Below are 20,086 nucleotides of genomic sequence, written 5' to 3'. Positions count from 1 at the left end.
TGAAGCGCATGCCCCCACCTGTTCCAGCGGCCACAGCACCATGCCACAGCCACCCAGTGCAAGGGACAGTGGGAAGTGTGTGCCAGCCGAGGGCCCACAGGAAGAGGAAGCATCCTCACAGCCATGCAAGGAAGGGGTTTGAGGTAGTGAGGACCCGGGCTGGAGAGATGCTCCTTAACTTTTACCTCAGATTGGTGGTTAGGGCGTGTCCCCCCAGGAAGATGACATTTAAGATCTGATCTGATGGATGGAAAGGACCCAGACACAGGCAGAGCCAAGGAAAGAATGTTCTGGACTGAGGCACAGTGCATGCTGATCTCTGAGGTTAAAAGAAGCTTGGCATACTGGAGAAACTTGGAAAGAAGGTGACGTGGCCCATTTCAGAGGTGAGGGAGAAACTGGAAAGAGATACAGTTAGAGACAGGGGCAAGAACCGGGCTACGCTGGGGGCTGGGGGCCACGGCAGGGAATCTGGACCGCGTCTCGTGGGCCATGAGTGACGTGAACTGATTTACAGTTTTAAGACTATGCTTTTTAATAATTGCATTTCCAAAACTGCGTCGTTAGCAACACAGGTAGGTAGGTACTGCAGCAGATAAAAACGATTCCTTCCCTAAGAAGGACCGAGGACACCACAACAAAGAAGTAATCAAATGCTGCCTACTTTTATCTAAGTGTCACGGCAAGGAACACAGGAAATAAGTGCTCTGACAATTCAGTGATATTAAAGTAGCCCCACGTGGCCCGAGAGGCGAGCCCCAGGAGGATCTCAAAGGGCACTGAGCGTTATGGAAGGCGGGGGCAGAGGAGGTGGGGACCCCCACCTCCAGCAAAGACTCAGAAGTGGCATGAAACATATTTGGGGGATCCAGGAGAGTCTGGGGCTGCAGGCTCGCGAAAGGAGAGACCGATCCTACAGCTCTCTGTGGGGATGTCGCTATAATGGTCGTGTTCGATGAGGCCAATTTCCTATAAGGAAGTGACATCGAGCTCTGAATCAGACAGTAGAATCAGACTAGCTCACATGGGCCGGCGGAGATCCCCCAAATTTTGGTGCTCACTTGCTCCTTCCAGGCCAACTGGCTTCTATGGATGACCTTATTAATTTAACTCAATTCATGAGAGAGTACAGCTCGCTCTGTGGGGCTGGAAATGCTGTGCGTTTCTTCACCAGCGCTCTCAGTGTGGGTATGGTTGTGCTGGGAGAGGAAGGCATCATCCGTGCCTTAGGACAGTGATAGCTGTCAGCCACACCACCAGGCTGGGCTGGGGCTGGCAGCAGGTGCCAGGTCAGATCCCTGCGCCTCCTTCCTCATTATCTCAAGGAGATTCGCTCTGGCTGGTTACCACCTCCCCGACGCACCGGTCCTGAGCAAATTCCAGAGAGCTGTGTTTTCACTGAGCCAAACTTTCCTTAATTTACACATTCCGCTCTACACAAGGCCTGGGCATGCTGACACAAATTCCCAGCTATTAATTGCATTATTTTGGTATGGAAAGAGAATTCAGGGTGAAAGGGCAAAAGGCTAAGAGCACGACGAAGGCTGGGCCAAGATGCAGAAACACACATCAGACCGCGGTCCTCGACGTGCCTTGGACCCAGGCCAGACATTTGCCCTGAGATTCTTAACAGGAGGAAGGGACATATGACCTCTTATGGAATTGGTGTTTTCCATTAAATCACAGCGAACCAGTTGCTGAGAAGCACGCAGCTCCTGAGACCCACTAGAAACTTCTCACATGTGGGCTAATAAAGAGGATGTGATAAGAACATTTTCTGCTTACCGTGTTCCTCGGTGCAGACCGACAGCGGGACACTATAATGCAATTTAGGAAAATTAAGTCTAGAGGAAGCAAAATAATCCCGCAGATTGTGTGAGCTGCTCTTCGTGGCTCTGTATCATCTGAGCGCAGAGCTTAAAGCAGAGTATGGATTGCGTGCTACGTGACCTTCAGGCAGGCCTTGCATAAAACAACCCCAGCGAGGGGCGTGAGCGTTGAGAAATCTCACATGAACAATCCTCATTCAGCAAATGTCTGTCAAGAACTCATCTGTTCGGTGTTGGGCTCTGTGCCTGGAGCTGGGGACAGACGAGGGAGTAGACCTGTCCCCTGCCCTCGAAATATCTCCGGTCTGTTCAAGGAGATGGACGGATGGCAGGTTACAGCAAAGGCAGTGTGCGTGCCAGAGGGTGTAGAGGGGGGAGTAAGCGTCTTCATTGGCCCAGATGCTGCAGAGACGTGACCTGGCGTATCTGACGGGGGGCGGGGGTGGAGGGGTGGGGAGTCCTTCTAACCTAATGCTGACCTTCGGTAGAAGGAGCGAGACTTCCCAGTTCGGATTTGATTGTCTAGCCTCCTTTCTCATCGCCCCTGCTTTGCAAGAACAGCAGATGGAATGAGAAGTACGTAATACACATTGCGTTTTAGGCAAGCACCATCAAGAGGAATTAACGGGAACGAGCCCAAGATTTCTGGAGAAACACAAGGGCAGCTCTTTTCTGTGTTTTGCAGTAATGTTGGGTTTACTTTTGTTGGCAGGCCAGTACCTGAATACTGAGGAGCCTCCTCCCTGTGTAAGTAGCCACCTCCCCTACCTACTTGTTGGTCTTTGAAATTTACAAAGCGAGTGGCTTTTTTTCAACCAAGGGACTTGGTGAATTTAAAAACAACAACATGGGGCGCCTGGGTGGCTCGGTCGGTTGAGCTTCCGACTTGAGCTCAGGTCGTGGTCTCGCAGTTCCTGGGTTCAAGCCCCACGTCGGGCTCTGTGCTGACAGCTCAGAGCCTGGAGCCTGCTTCAGATTCTGTGTCTCCCTCTCTCTCTGCCCTTCTCCTGCTCACTCTCTCTCTCTCTCTCTCTCTCAGAAATAAATAAACATAAAAAAAAAAATTTAATGGAAACCCTGGAATCGTTCTAAATATTCAATAGGAAAAAAAAAACATTGAATATATTATGACATATTCATATTATGAAGCCATTAAGAATATTTACAAAGCAGTTTCATAATGGAATAAAATTTAAAATTTATAACACGAACTCAGCTATCTAATGTTATAAATAATTTTATTGTTAAATTGTATATAATTTATTTTTTAATTTTTTTAATGTTTATTTTTGAGAAACAGAGACAGAGAGTGAGTGGGGGAGGGGCAGAGAGAGAGGGAGACACAGAATCCAAAGCAGGCTCCAGGCTCTGAGCTGTCCGCCCAGAGCCCAATGCAGGGCTTGAATTCACAAACCGTGAGATCATGACCTGTGCCAAAGTGGGACGCTCAACTGACTGAGCCACCCAGGCACCCCAAATTGTATATAATTTAAATAGCTCTAACTAACATATCTAGAGATAGATATGTTATATCTGTAGATAGGATATATGGACTAGGTAGAGATAGATGAGAGACAGAAAGAGAGAGAGAATCTGCCTGTAAAATCTTTGGTTCTTTATTGTTTGAAATACTTTTTTAAGAATCAAATTGAAGCTATGGATGGTCACCCCAGGACACACACACACACACACACACAATATCAATCAATCAATCACAAAATATTTTATAAAGTAGGAGGTTTATGGACGGAAAACAGGAGTTTTTAGTAAAGATCCCTTGCGATTGGCAGTAGATAGATAGTAGACAGATTAATGGATAAATAGATGTAACTCATTATATTTAAAATAAAATTCTAAGGCGCCTGGATGGCTCACTCAGTTAAGCATCTAACTCTTGATTTAGACTCAGGTCATGATCCCATGGCCAGGGGGATCAAGCCCCGAGTCAGGCTCCCCACTAAGCATGGAGCCTACTTGGGATTCTCTCTCTCCCTCTCTCTCTCTGCCCCTCTCCTGCTTGCGCACATGCTCTCTCTCTCTCTCTCAAAATAAAATAAACATTTAAAAATAAATAAAATTAAATTAAAATAAAATAAAATAATAATAAAATATAATAAAATTAAATTAAATTAAATTAAATTAAATTAAAATAAAATTCTGCTTCTTTCTCATTCCGGAAAGAGATAAACCAAAATATTTATATTTGGTTCTGGGAGCAAGCTTCTCCGGGTCTGGCATGGATGGTTCCTGTCCCTCCTGGTGTCCCTCTGTGCCCTGCCCCACAAAGTCTAGCAAGGCAACTAGATTAAAGATGGACCCCGTCTCAGATTCTTCCAGCAGGTCCAAGATTTCCCAAAGAGACTGCGCTCTGCGAGGTCTTGGTGGTTGCCATAACAGTATATATAAATGATGCCCTTGCAACAAATGTCCAGTGGTCAAATCCCTAAAGAGGTTGCTTCAGTTCAGAACCCACCTCCGTATTCACTTCCCGGGAAGAACATCTCAGCCACCTCCCCCCCCCCCCCACCCCCCCTACTTAGCCAGGTCACTTGTGACATGCCCTTGGGTTCCCCTCCTGTCAGCTTTGCTTTGCCCTGGGTGCTCCGCTCTACTGAAACGCATTACATCATCTAGAGGAAAGGGATCTACCATGTCCTGAGCTCCTGTCATGGGCAGGTGTCAAAGTAGAATCTTTATATACTTTTTACCCAATTAATCTCTGACTACAATCAAATAAAGTAGGTTTAGCTTACTCGTAAATCTCCAATTTGCAGATTGAGCATGCAAGTCAGGGGGGTTAAGTAACCTCCCCCCGGTCATAAAGTGAGCCCACAGTTTAGATCTGGAAGTGGGTGGCTCCATCCTGGGTCCATGCTGTCCCCGGGCAGACCAGTCCTCCCTGGTTTCCCCATCCAAGAATTCCCAGTCTAAGCCCTGCTTGCCTCCAGAGACCAGACCAAGGAGGCGGGGTTTCATAGCTGTAATGCCTGGTTGCTAGGGGCACAGTATCAATACAACCGTGCAAACAGTCCCACTCGAACTAAGCTCAGTGACTTCACCTCTTTCCTTTGGGTCACCAAGCTCTCCACTCCTATCCTGTTCCTGCTCCCAGGTCACTGTGCTGGTCCCTGGTCTCTTGCATCTGAGCTCCTTGAATGTTATAACTTCATAACTTGCCTGAGTCCTCAGTTCTTGCAGGACTCAAGCCTCACTTTCCTTCTAGGAGCGCGCGGGTGGGAATCAAGGGCAGCACGCTGTGTCTTCAGGGAGCTCACCTCCTTCTTTACTCCATCCTGGGGAGAACACGGACTTACTACATTGCATTCTGCACCCTCGCATCAAATAAGCAGTTTCAAAGTAGAGCCCCAAAAGCCTTCCAGACAAGGGCCTGGTGAGTCCCCACGGCACTGCTGCTTGGCCAAAAATCGGGCCCATCGTGGACATTGTCTTTACTTTTACCAAACTGCTTTGCTAGAGCAATGACGGCAGAAGTCATACACTTGGAGGCTTGGGGCTGGTAAGCAACCAGAGAACTGGAATAATAAGAGATGGAATTCAAAACGCAAGCCTCCAGGGGCGCCTGAGTGGCTCAGTCTGTTGGCCATCGACTTGGGCTCAGGTCATGATCTTGAGGTTGTGAGTTCAAGCCCCGCGTCAGGCCCTGTGCTGACAGCTCAGAGCCTGGAGCCTGCTTCGGATTCTGTGTCTCCTTCTCTCTCTACCCCTTCCCTGTTTGCTCTCTCTCTCTCTCTCAAAAATAAGTAAACATTTAAAAAATCTTAAAAATATGTATAAATAAATAAAATGCAAGCTTCTAATTCCATGTCCATCCACTATAATAAAACCACTCCTTGGATTGTTGTACTTATATAACAAAACAAAGTACATAAAGTGCCTAGCACATATACAGCCCTCAACAAATGTTAGAGAGGCTTTAAGAGGAGAACTGGTGGCCTTGCTTTATCTCTGAATTTCTTCAATTGCCATTATTATATGGCAGTCACAGAAATATTTATAACTACTATTTATTTTTCTTAATTTTTAATGTTTATTTTTGAGAGAGAGACAGAGCACAAGAAGGGGAGGGGCAGAGAGAGAGAGAAAGAGAGAGAGAGAGACATAGAATCTGAAGCAGGCTCTAGTCTCCGAGCTGTCAGCACAGAGCCTGACGCGGGGCTCAAACCCACGAGCGGTGAGATCACGACCTGAGCCGAAGTCGACTGAGCCACCCAGGTGCCCCTATAGCTACTATTTATTGAGTGAGTGCTGACCACCCAGCATTTTGCTCAAAATTTTACCTGCTTTGTCTCATTTAACTTCTAGTTGCCAAAGTCACTCTATCATTGTGGGTACTTATATTCGTGGGTGTGTAGAGATCATCTCATTCAAACATAAATTTGAAGTGGCCTCTGACAAAGGTATGTCGGTCACTGGAGAAATTACAGTATCAATGAAAAATTTTAAATCATACTCAAGAAATAATTACACCCTAAATCTAGGTAAAATCTGTTATTTTATGTACCTGCTTAGTTAATAAGCCTATATGAAGAATCTACTATGTGCAAAAGAAAGAAAAAAAGAAAGGAAGAAAGAAAGAAAGAAAGAAGAAAGGAAAGGAAAGGAAAGGAAAGGAAAGGAAAAGAAAGAAAAGAAAAGAAAAGAAAGAAAAGAAAAGAAAAGAAAAGCCAGATATAGTTAAACTATAAAGCAGGAACTTTAAGTCTTTAATCTTTGACTACAAAGTAATTGGGAGTCCAGAGAAAGTTAGTGTGCTGCCCAAGTCACATAGTGTGGCAGAGATTGGCTGGGAAGAAAGGCTCTCTCCAGGGTAACAAAGGAACTTAACAAACTCAGGATCTGAGCCCAGGCTCCCACGGTTCGCCATGGCGCTGACTGGTTCAAAGGCAGAATTATGGGTGTGGCGACACAAGGAATGCCCCAGATTCTTCGCCCTTCATCTCAGGCTCAGAACAATTTGAATACCTGGCGCCAGGTTCCGGTGTGGATGTGGTCAAAGACCTAGCACTGCCCAGCGATGGCACTGAGGACTTGTGCGTGGCTTTCAGAAGCCACCATTCCCAGTTTCTATATATGTAAAAGAAAGATATAGGCTCTCACTTTTGAGGGCTGCGCTGGGGGCTGTGCATGAAAATCTCTCGTAACGGGACCTATTGTTCATAGTCATGGCCATTTGGAGTCTGAGTGGAACGAGGGATCTTACTGTATGACAGACCACAGAGATTAGTGTCCGGGCTGAGACACGGCACAGTGCTGAATTCAGGTCCCAACACACAGGTGCAGATTCCAGAATTTCTTTGAGGACGATTACATCTCTTGCCAAGGGGTACCCCATCCTGCCATCCCCAGTGTTCAGACTCGGAGCTCATTACTACTGTGTAGAAATACAACTGAAACTTGTGTGTTGATCGTGTATCCTGACGCCTTGCTGAATTGCTTATTGGCTCTAATAATTTTTTAGTGGGTTCCTTGGAATTTTCTACATACAAGATCATATCACCTGCAAGTAGATCCCTTTTCTGCTTGGAGGGGCTCGTGTGATTACCATCGGGCCACTCAGGTGCTTCAGGATAATCTTCCTATTTTAAAGACAGCTGGTTAGACATCTTAACTGCACCCTCAGTGTCCCTTCACAGCAGCCCCCAGATTATTTGATTGAATAACCAAGGATGGGAATATGTGAGGACATCTTCAGGATTCTGCCTACCACGAGACTTTAACTGCCCCAGCCCCCAGCCTCTGAAATGTTTCACCCCCAGCTCAGAGAATCTGTACCACTCCCCTCGCTAACACCGCAGCCTGCAACCTTTGTCACGACCGTACCTTCCCTTGACTTACTCAAATGTTCCCTCCTGCATAGGAAAGAAAGTCTGCTGCAACGGGCCTGGAGGGAGCAAAAGACCTCAGAGATGGCGACTATGAAGACCCAGAACTTCGTATGGTAGAGGCATGGCGAACGACAAAAATTTTACCAGCCAGGCCTATAAAGGAATCTGAATATGCAGGTAACATCTGGGGCCTAAAGTCCGAGAATGCACGTCCATGATGCGACGCAGCACAGTAATTAGAGCCGATTCTGAATGAAACAACCCTATGAAAATCCTGCCTCCATGGCTTCCTAACTGTGGGACCTCGAGCAAGCCTATAGAAACCATTCTCTCTACCTGAAAGTAGTGTTCGTGGTAACAGAACTTACCCTCCAAGCGTTCTTTCGAGTTCTCACCAGGGGCACAGAGTCAGAGCTCTATAGCTATCGGTTGTTATTACCAAGATGCTCTTTTTGAGTCCTGGGAACAATGGATGAGCACAGCAGAGAGAGGGTGGACAGGCAGGGCCGTGGGCGGCATGGGAAGTGTTAACACAGAGCTTGCGTAATGAGCAGCAGCGCGAAAGGGAAGGATTTTGAACTCGGTTGACTCGTTTTGCAGGTAGCCAGCGTAGACGTAGCACCAGGACCTAGCAGCAGAGCTCAGCTTTTTAAGAGTAAGGAAGACATAATTTCCCATCCACCCTTGCGCCTTTCTAACTGGGGCACCACGGGCGGCCTTCGCAAGCTCTCTGAATCGTGGATATAGCGCAGGGCTGTAAGGGAAAAGAGGAAGCACGTGTGATTTCTGAGGGCCCGGCCCACGGAAAAGAGGCTACAGAAGCTCCTCTGGAAAGAACCACCTTGGAAATAGCGATGAAACGCCTTTTTTTCATCCACTCAACAAGCGATTACCGAGTGTGTATCTGCAGGGTGCAGTTACCGTGTTAGGAAGGATCACGCGACACAAAGACAAAGCATGATCCACACTCTCAGGAAGGTCACAGCCTAGAGGCAGATGCAGAAAGACCAACAGATAAATAGGAAAGGGTGAGGTGTATAATATAGAAAGGAGAAACGAGGGGTGGGTGTTGGTGGGTGGGATCCGGGAAGATTTGCGAAGGTCATGACACAACACAGAGCTCGAAGGGAGAGCAGGAGTTTCCAGGGGCTGAGAGAGTGAAGGGTGTTCAAGTCCAGACTCTGGACTTTGGACCACACCTTCCTCCTCCTCAGGCTTCGGTCTCCTAATCCACCCAGTGGAAGAACTTCTTTCCTCATGCCTAGGTCGTAGGCATTCAACACATTTGTCGATGCGCACGTATTTTGTAAATTGCGATGTGCTGAATCTACGTAGGGTATGACTTTGAATTTTTCTCTTTTCACAGATACGCGCTATTTCAAGGATATGATGGACACTCCCTTTTCCTTGGACGCCCAGCCCTCCGTCCCCACGGAGGGCCAACACTGGCACACACGGATGGGGCTGGAAAAAGTGAGTAAAGGCTTGACTGTGTGAACCAAACGTGGGCAGGGCAATTCCTGGCAGCCAGGGGCGTCCCCGTCGCTCATTCCCAAGGCATCTTTCGAGGTGATGAGCAAAGTGAGCTCAGTGAGGTGCAGGGGAACTGGCTCAGACGCCTGCTGAGATCATGGTCCTGGGGAACGAGCACCAAGAAGGGAGGAGAACTTGCACCTGGGAAGGTTTTCTGTGAGGCGTCAGGGTGAGGAATTTTCACAGGCATCGCTCATCCCCTGATGCTGGTCCCCTTTTCCGGAAGCAGAGTTTGAAATCAGATCTTGTTAATAATAATATATCATTTTGCCCAGATTGCAGGCCTGATGTTGCCTGCTGGTAAGTGAGCGGTAAGAAGTAAGTCAAACATCTCTGAGCCCCTTTGTGACCTCGTGCATTAAACAGGAATAAAAATCCCTACTGTGCTTTACTTCAAAAGTCTGTTTGGAAACCACAAACAAGAAATCCATGAAAAAAAATCCTGTAAATACAAATGCTCTACACACATATATAGAATTTCATTTTTATTATTTTTTTATTAAAATTTTTTAATGTTTATTTCTGAGACAGAGAGAGACAGAACATGAGTGGGGGAGGGGCAGAGAGAGAGGGAGACACAGAATCCAAAGCAGGCTCCAGGCTCTGAGCTGTCAGCACAGAGCCAGACGTGGAGCTCGAACTCAAACCGTGAGATCATGACCTGAGCTGAAGTCAGTCGCTCAACCGACTGAGCCACCCAGGCGCCCCTAGAATTCCATTTTTAATAATGCTTTTGCTAATACTTCTTTCCTTAATGCAGAAATGCATAAAATACAAATGAATCACCCATGGAGTTGCAGGGCAATCAGTCATGGCACCGTGCTAGATTTCATGTCCGTATTCTCTGGGCAGATATATTCCATGCAAGAGAGTCCCTGCGTAGAATATCTGCCTTTTTTCCTTTTCCTATCAAGTTCTGGTTATAAAATAATTTCCCATGTGATAATCAAGTATTAACAGCATAATCTTTAGAGATATATCATACCCCATTATGGGATTTTTAATTATTGTACTTAACCATTGAGTGAAAACATTTTAAAGGCTTTGGTACACGTGATGAAATTTCTTTCCTGAAAAAATTGTTTCAACTGACCCTCCCAAAAGCCCAATATGAGAATGTGCACCTCACAGGACTCCCACCAAAACTGGCTATTACTTTACTAATCATATTTTAAAGGGACTTCAGTGTTCTGTTCTTTTCTCATTTGTACCGCGTTTATTAGTGAATGCGAGCATGCTTTTAAATATTTATGGCGCATTCTTCCTTGTGCATTATTTGTTCACACTGTCTATCAATTTAACTTGAGGGCTTCTGTTAATATTGATAAGCAAAGGAAAGTACAAATATTACCACGCCATGCCATTTACCCAGAGCACATCCAGTAGACTTTGGGAGAGCAAGAGGAGGGATGAAATATTGAACGCTTCTGCTTTACACAGGCACAAAGCTGAATTTTAATCATTCATTCAACAAATTCATTCAAGAAGTATGTGCTGTGTGTCTGCCACGGACCAGACACAGTGATAACCTCTGGTATGCATTGGTAAATAACCAAAGCCCTGCTCTCATGAAACTTACATACTGGTGGGGGGGAGACTGGTAATAAACAAATAAACAAATAATAGGCAATATGTTAAGTAATAGTGCTTTGAAAAAAAAAAAAAAACGATTAAAGCAGGGTCAGGGTAGTCAAGGAAGGTGTTCCCGAACAGAGACAAGAATGAATGAATGACACTTAATCCTTAAAATACCCTTGCAAGGTGAGCATTCTAAGCCCCATTCTATCAGCTCCAACTTTTGTGAGCTCTTTGCGCCACTTACCCTCTCGGAGCATTTATTATCTTAGCTATAAAATCTCATCACTATTACGATAGTCCACACAGATCACAGTGTCTAGCATGAAGCTGTCAGTCACTAGATACCAGCTCCTTGAGGGACGGGAAACATTTTGGCCCCCAGCATCTGGCACAGTACCATTTTGTAAGAGGATCCCAAGAGATATTGGTTACATGGAGGAAAATGAATGTACAAATGGATTCTCAATCTTTTGAAGGGAATCTTGAAATATGAGTAGCCGTTTCATAAACAAAGAGACCCAGGCTGGACTTCTGTGCACATGGAACCCCTTTTTCAGCCTGGTCTTCAAAGTTCTCAGGTGAATATTTGCTGCTATCAGCAAGATCTGCCACTGGGGCAGCCGCAAAGAAGCAGTTTGACAGGGAGGAAGACGTTTCAGGCACAAAGCATATTCAGAGAACAGTAAGAATTTTAGAGCAACTGGACCAAGGGCTGACGACACAGATTCTGGTCTGGTTATGAAAGAACGGAGAATGTTCACATAAAAAGCTGAGCTTCCCTTTCCCCCCAAAAATCACTGATACATTCCCCTTTATATGTAAGTATGCCTTGATGAGAAGAAAAAATTTGTAAGATAATTCTCGTGGGAGTTTTTAAACCCATTATGCCAGAATTTGAGGCTCCATTCTTATTACCGCATACTTCCTTCATAATATCTTGGTAGCTTTCTGTTACAATACAGATTTCTTCCTTTAGCTACATCACTTCGCAAGTGGAACCATCATCTCCACATATCGAGTCAAGCAAAAGCATGTGAGGAAAAGGATACGGGAGATCAGCACACTTGACCGGGGCGGGGGGGGGGGGGTTGTCTTATAAATTAAGTCAGGACTTGGCCTCAGTTCAGATAAGGAGGGAATTTTACTTCTATAATCAATGCTTGAGTAATCACGTTTTTATGAGAAGCAGATTACATTTTTCATTATAGCCTCATTCTCAAGAATTAATTTCTAGTTCTGCACATTTATGTTAAGATTAAACTATCTATGAAAGGGATCTTCAATAATCCTGACAGAGTCCACTACAACTGTCTTAAACCACTAAGCCGCTGCTCATGCTTCCATTTATTGAGGATTTGCTGTGTACCAAGCACTGTGTTCAACAATGGGGATGCATGAACCAGTGCTCACCATCTAATGGGGGAGGCAGTGGCCCAAACTGGCAGTTCCAACATTCCCAACGTAATGTCAAATGCTAAGACAGAGGTGAGTGTGGTTCAAAGAATCCACAACACTTAGCCCAGCTAGAGGCTTTTGAGAAGCCTTCTGGAGGAAGCAACGCACAGCAGTATTTGACACATTGCATGGTCATCAGTGGTTCTCATCAGGGACCATTCTTCCCCCTAGGGAACACCAGGCAGTGTCCAGGGACAGGTAGGTTGTCCAGACGGGAGGAATGCTACTGACATCTAATGGTAGAGAACAGGGATCTGCTTAGCATCCTACATTACATAGGAATTACCCACAGCAAGGGATTATCCAGCGCCAACTCTCAATGGTGCTGAAGTTGGGAAATCCATGTTATAATTAAACCTGTGATATAATACGTTATAATATGTTGTGAACTCAGACCTATGTGCATGGATGAGTCCTTTAGAACCTTTTTTCCTCTTTTTCCCTCATAATCTAGCATCAATGCAGGTTTATAGTAGGCACTAATACATATTTATCTGATAGGAAAATGGGAGTAGCCCCTAGGGAGGGGCAGAAAATATTCCTGGCCCTGGAATCCTATACTAATTCCATCAGAGGGCACTCACTGCTGGGGGAGATGCAAGGCAAAGAAACCGTCTCGTGCAAAGTGGATCAAAATGTCCAAAGACACAAAATTAATTTGGCCACCAAAGGGAGAAATTGCAGGAATACTAAGGAAGCCCCATCCCTAAGACCAGAAGCACGCAGGGCCACCTAAGACAGACAACAGAGAGCCTCTCCCATACCCATGACCTGGCTAGCAATGGCAAGTGGGCAAAAGTATTGAGAGACCCCCTCTGTAAGGCAGGCATGCAGGGGAGATTGAAAGCTGAGGGTGCAACGCTGAAAAACCCACTCAGCACCTGAGCCACCACAGGGTGACCCTGAAGGAATAGGAAGCTTATGGATGATGGAGAGAAGGAGGCCATATCAATAGCAAAATCCAAATGACACTCAGCTCTTACTACACTGGCCAGCAGAAGAACCACACACTTTCCAGGCATATACTGTGGTTCAGCGTTGCACGGAGGAAAAGTAGACATTGAATATCAGAGGGTAAGAAGTAACAGGGGATTCAATGAGCCTTCCCCCACCCCATCCACCTTGGCTACCTCAACTTGATGCCAAAAGAAAGTAACACTAAGACCCTGTATTAGTCAGGTTCCTCTAGAAACATAGGACATAGTAGACAGATGATGATGATGATTGATAGATAGATAGATAGATAATAGATAGATGATAGAAAGATAGAGACAGATATAGATAGATGATAGATGATAGAAAGATAGCAATAGATATAGATACATGATAGATAGATGGATAGATAGATGATAAGTAGATGATAGAAAGATAGAGATAGATATAGATAGATGATAGATGATAGATAGATAGATAAGAGATAGATGATAGAAAGGTAGAGATAGATATAGATAGATGATAGATAGATAGATAATAGATGATAGAAAGGAAGAGATAGAGATAGATAGATAGATAGATAGATAGATAACAGACAAAGACTAGACATAAAGTAGTGATTATGGAGGCTCAGTCCCATTATCTGCCTTCTGAAAGCTAGAGCTCCAGAAAAGCCAGTGGTATAAATTCTAGTCTGAGTTCAAGGCCTGAGAACCAAGAGAATCAATGATGTAAATATCAGTCTAGGGCAGAAGACCAATATCTCAGCTCAACACTCAGGTACAAAGACAAAATTCTCCTTCCTTCTGCCTTTTTATTCTATCCAGGCCCCAACTGATTAACTGATACGCACCCACATTGGGCAGGGCGATCTGCCTCAGTCTACTGACTCAAATGGTAATCTTATCCGGAAACACCTTCACAGACACACCCGGAAATACTGTTTAACCAGTTATCTGGGCACCCTGTGGCCCTGTCAAGTTGCCACATATTATTAACCATCATAGACCCCACTACTGACCTGGGCTTCAAGGCTTTCAAAACACTGGGCATAATTATCTTTTCATTTTTCCCTTCCTCACCCTCATGTCTAGCTGTTGTAGAGCCCTTAATGGTTCACCAAAGCCTTTAAAATTTTTACTAATGAAAGCTAACAACTATTTAACTATCTTTGAAAAGCTAGCAATTATTAAGCTTTTATTGGTGCCATCTTCTGTTCCGGGCACATTGCATGGGGTGTCTCACGTAATCGTCCCATCCTCGTCAGGTATCAGTACTTTGGTTACCTTAATTTTAAAGATGAGGAAACTGAGGCTCAGAAGGTCAAGTGACTTGCCACGTCCTCACAGCCAGCATATGATGAAGGTGAAATCCCAGTACGGACATCCACACAAAGCCACGCTCGCATCTGCTTGCTTGATCCCTTTCATAATAAGGCTAATGCCTTTCCACAGCTTCACGGCAACAAGAGGCAGGATTGGATCTCAAACCCAAGTATTTTTAAGCCAGATACCACCTGAGGCCACTACACTGGTCACGGGCACAGCGGTACACATATTTACACGCATTTACATGTATTACCCTGTACATATGGTGATCTCTAAGAATGGTGAATCCAGGAACTTACGCCTTGACCCTATGGGAATCTACACATCTGGCAACACATTAGATGCTATCTTAGCCACAACTGAAGAGATAATGGTGCCATGTTGCCTTCTACAGGTGAACAAACAAATTTCCAAGGATCCCAGAAGCCAGCATGTTAAAGGTAAGGTCAAGTCACGAAGTTTGAAACACAAGCATATTTCTTTGCTCCCAAGTTCCTCTTGCGTTTTGCTGGTGGTCACAGGTTAGCTTCAACAACGTGATCCATCGGACCATCCTTCATGAAATAACTAATTTCAGAAAGACCCTCACCCACCTGACGCCTTTTTACCGCCATACCTGATTGATGAAGAAATTGATTGTGCAAATTCATATTCCGTGGTTGTGCGGTCTCAGGAAGGAATTGCCTTGAAACATATGGGTTGCATTAAATATATAACTAAGTTATTCCTCCAAGCATATCCCCAGTAAAATCACAAGCTAGAAATCTAATTTTAAAACGTTGATTAATTCATATGAAAACAGATTTTAAAGCTTTAGGCAAAGCAACTCAATTTGGAGATGAAGATACAGGTAGGAAGCTGAAAGGAAATCATCAATTTCAGCAGTGCCGGAAGCACACATGGAGAACAGCCAAAGAAATTTAATTGGATCATACACATTATAGCTTCTCTCATCATTTTCCCTATGTCTCTGTCTTCTCTCACAATGTCCAACTGGGAACGAAGACAATCCCATGATTTACACTTCCCAGTACTTGAGAGGTACCAAACTCATCTTTTGTGTGTCTAATGCTATATTCTCTAACATATTATTAACATCACAGTCGCTTTCATGGGAAGGTGTAACAGTTAGGGTCCCAACAGGAAACAGATGGCACACCCAAATGAGGATAATTGAAGTAAGTTTATTTACAAAGGAACTATTTACTGAGGTGCGTGGGGTATAGGGATGATGTGGGAACTGGGGCTAATCGCAGGGGCATTGTCACCATCCCTAGGCCCAGAGGGATGAGAGGACAGTTACAGGAAAACAGAAGAAGAACACCACCTTGAGAGGAGCAGTGACCATCAGCTGAGGGACACCACCGGCCCAACTGAGCCTCGTGGGAGGGAATTTAAAGGAACACATGCCCAACCTCCCTCTCCCTGAATTCCTGTGGGGACTTCCCAATGGCTAAACCCAACCAGAAAGAGAGGGCAGGGCAGCCGACATGTGATCGATGCTGGTTGGTCCCCAAGGATGGAGGTGAAGTGGGCAGGATAGAGAAGGAAGAGGGTGGATGGGCACAGAGAAAATACCCACAACAGAAGCGTGGGGAAAGGAGCCACCGAAGTAGCAAAAACACAGGCTCTGCCCCTCCCTTGCTGTGTGGCCTTAAGTAAGTCACCTAACCTTTCTGGGTCTGACTACCCTCCTCTTTAAAATGTGAAGTGAGCAGAAGTTTCATGACCATCCAATTCAGTAGCATTAACGGAGGCGGGAAACAATAGCTGTTCCCTAGTCCTTCTCTCCTCTCCATCCTGCACAGCCTGACAGACGCCTTTCAGTCCTACACTCCCACAACATAGGGGCTTCCACATCAGTGCCTCCTTAGTCCTTAAAAACGTCAGGACCTTCAACGTGCACAGCACTTGATTCAGAGCTCTTCTCCTTGAACTGATGTATTTCAGTCCCTAGAGACAGCAGGCGAACTGTGTGGACAAAGTATTCTCACACCTCTTGACAGAGAAAGGGACCAGAGCACACAGGGCTCCCGGATCAGACCATAATCATTTGCTATACAAACGTTCCACATTGCACTAGACGCTTCATAGGCGTTACTGAGAAATGAGTCCTGGGGAGAGAGCAAAGAAATGGACCTCAAAATTCCTTTCTTGGTTACAGTTCACTAGAGACATCCAACTTCACTTCTGTGATGGCAGAACCTTCTTTGGCCATTATTCCAAACATCAACAGGTCTGTTTGCCTATGAACACGCTTTGAACCTCCATTGCGACAAGTGGGTTGTGGGGAGCATTTGTCCCCATGCCACCAAGCAGTTCTCAGGCACCAGTGGGGTCTCTGACTCAACCCAAGAGGCACCACCACCCAGAGGCAGCATCAGATTCCACAAGTTAGGGGCTCGGGCCTGCGAGACCACCCCGACTTCAGATGCCAGTCACAAGCCCAGGTTGTCACCTATGCTCCTCACAGACCAGCAATAGACTGGAGGTTCCGATGACCCCCCCCTTCTTAAGTTGCATTAATTTGCTAGAGAGGCTCATGGAACTCAGAACAACATTTTACTCAGTAGATTACAGTCTGTAATAAAGGGACATGAGTCAGTGACAGCCAGATAAAAGACATGTACAGGATACGACATGTGGGAGGGCATGTGGTGCTGCCATGGGTTTATCTCCAACCCAAAAGTTCTCCGAACCCCATCCTTTTCGGTTTTTTATGGGGGCTTCATGACATTGGCATGATTGACCAATCACTAGGCATTGGTGAGTGAACTCAGACTCAGTCTCCTCCCCGCTTCCTGCGGTGGGTGTGGGAGGTACTGAAAGTTCCAGCCCTCAAGTCACATGGTGGGCTACCCTCCAGAACCATCTTCGGGAGCAGTCCAAGAGTCACCTCCTTAACATAAGGAAAGAAACCTTACTAGAGTTCTCAGAACTTAGGAAATTCCAAGGGATTTATGCGCTCTGTGCCAGAATCCTGGGGACAAGGACCAAATACATATTTCTAATGATAATATCATAATACTGCGGGGTGCATGGTGGCTCAGTTGGTTCAGGGTCTGACTCTTGATTTTGGCTCAGGTCGTGATCTCATAGTTTGTGACATGGAGCCCCGCATTGGACTCCACCCGACGGTTTTGAGCCTGCTTGGGATTCTCTCTCTCTCCCTCTCTCTCTGCCCCTCCCCAGAGCTTGTGCATGCACTCTCTTTCTCTCTCTCAAACAAACGTTTTTATTTTTTCTTTTTTAACATTTATTTATTTTTGAGAGACAGAGAGAGACAGAGTGTGAGCAGGGGAGGGGCAGAGAGAGAAGGAGACACAGAATCGGAAGCAGGCTCCAGGCTCTGAGCTGTCAGCACAGAGCCCGACGCGGGGCTCGAACCCACCAACCGTGAGATCATGACCTGAGCTGAAGTCGGACGCTTAACCGACTGAGCCACCCAGGTGCCCCTCAAACAAACGTTTTTTTTTTAAAAATCACACTATTGCAACCACCCATGCATATATTTATCTATACTTGGCCTGAGCTCCCAAAGATATTGGGGGGTAGTTAACAAAAACTTACATAGTAAAAAAGAATTTAATAAAAATAAAATCCTAGGGAAAAATCTAGGTAGTCTATAACGCGAAGATAAAGATAAAATCCAGGAGGCACCTGGGTGGCCCAATTGGCTGAGCGTCCATCTTTGGCTCAGGTCATGATCTCCCGGTTCGTGGGTTCGAGCCCCACATCAGGCTCTCTGTCGTCAGCACACAGCCGGCTTCAGATCCTCTGTCCCCTTCTCTCTCTCTTTGCGCCTCCCCCCTCGAGCTCTCTCTCTCTCTCTCTCTCAAAAATTGAAAAAAAAGATAAAATTCAGTATCCTCAGGTACACATCACAGCATTCTATTAAAATTAAACCACCGGCTTGCCTCTCAGCTCTCTGGGAGTCTAAGCAAAAAAGGGGCTCATGCTTCTTTATGTGATATTAATTGACCACAATAGAAAAGCAAACTGATTTCTAAGAAAACACAATAAGGACATCACTTTCAGAGTTATGTCAGTGCTGTCAATTTTATAGGGAAAGGAGGCTGACTTACGGGGACCGTGGCTGCAAAAATAGGACAAATTTTGGAAAGGAGACCCCCGCGTGGACTGCATACAGGACGTCAGGGAAAGCAGAGCTCCCAGACTTGAGGCGTATAGGGACAAGGGGGGAGATTCCGTGGAAAACTTCTCCAGGTAGAGTTATTCCCTTCACATCCTCTTTTCCTTCACGTCCTTAATGGATGGCTCTCCACTACCACACCGAGCTCTATGGAACCATACCCCAAAACGCCCAGAGGGATGAAATTCATGTGAATGCCCCCCAGTTTTAGGATCAGACACCTTGCTGGAGAATGCTTGAATGATTTATGTGTTTGTTGCAAAATTCTGTATCTTTGATGCAAACACACTCTCAGATAATTTATTCATTCTCACAAAATGTCACAGAAAAAACATATCGGGTGGTTCAGCAATGACAGAATTTTATGGTGATATTTTTCATCAAGTTGAGCAGTTATAGATTTATGTTAATGTACATCTCATGTCATTTTTCTTGCAATCGTATTCTGACATTATCTGGAAACTGTCAGATTTCAAGACCTTATCTTCCCTGAAGCTTGGATTTTTTTTTTCATTCCTAAAAATGGGTAAAAGTTTATTTGGGGGCAAGTCTTTTATAGTATATAGTAGGATAGCTTGTTTCTGATGAACCATTAGCACTCGCCACGAAGCCAGGAGAAAACATCTTCTTTTCTGAGTAGGATGGCTATAATGTTCGAATACAGTGTGGTTTAGCTTCTTAATGCCGAGAATAAAGGACATTAAAGTGAATTTCTCTTTGCCTCAGATGTGAGCCAAGCACAGACTGTAAACCAATTTTCTTTGAGGTGACAAGCATACCATATGCAAGAATGAATTTGAAACGAAATACAATAAGCTATCCAAGAAAAGAAAGAGAATTATTCACAGGTGACTGCACTTGTATATCCATAAACACGAGCTTGGTCGCAAAGAGGCAAAATAGAATTCCACATAATGCCATCAGAAGACCTTTCTTCTCGTTTGCTTTTAGAGGAATTTAGAGGCCAACGAAATTAGAATCAGAGATGAGTTTAGAGTTAATCTGGTTCAACTCCCTCATTTTTTTTTATTTTTCAAAAAAAAAATTTTAATGTTTATTTATTTTTGAGAGAGAGAGACAGAGTGTGAGCAGGGGAGGGGCAGAGAGAGAGCGAGACACAGAATCCGAAGCAGGCTCCAGGCTCCCAGCTGTCAGCACAGAGCCCGACGCGGGGTTCGAACTCACAGATCACGAGTCGGACGCTCAACCGACTGAGCCACTCAAGCAATCCTCAACACCCTAATTTTAGACAAGGAAGTCTAGCAAGAGAGGTGGCTCGGTCAAGGTCAGAGAGGTCAGAGTCCAGACCAGAACCCAGGGTTTTGTCAACTATGGCAATGTTTTCAGGATTTTGCTGTATTTGCTAGTATCCAAACCCCATTCTGCAAACACCCCTTCCTGTGCGGTTTTATCCCATTCATCCAAACTAGG

General features: G+C 45.3%; 1 protein-coding gene across 1 annotated transcript in view; it reads left to right on the top strand.

The window, feature by feature from the left end:
* Positions 1–20,086, top strand: part of CLNK (cytokine dependent hematopoietic cell linker) — a 122,049-nt gene that overhangs the window by 53,008 nt on the left and 48,955 nt on the right. Inside the window, exons 8-11 of the mRNA XM_049632627.1 lie at positions 2,542–2,576; positions 7,708–7,852; positions 9,042–9,148; positions 14,897–14,942. Of these exons, the coding sequence (XP_049488584.1) occupies positions 2,542–2,576; positions 7,708–7,852; positions 9,042–9,148; positions 14,897–14,942 (333 nt within the window). The remainder of the gene's footprint in view (positions 1–2,541; positions 2,577–7,707; positions 7,853–9,041; positions 9,149–14,896; positions 14,943–20,086) is intronic.

The sequence above is a fragment of the Panthera uncia genome, chromosome B1 (genome assembly GCF_023721935.1).
Source record: "Panthera uncia isolate 11264 chromosome B1, Puncia_PCG_1.0, whole genome shotgun sequence".
Classification (NCBI taxonomy): Eukaryota; Metazoa; Chordata; class Mammalia; order Carnivora; family Felidae; genus Panthera; species Panthera uncia.
This window is presented reverse-complemented; position numbering and strand designations above follow the sequence as displayed.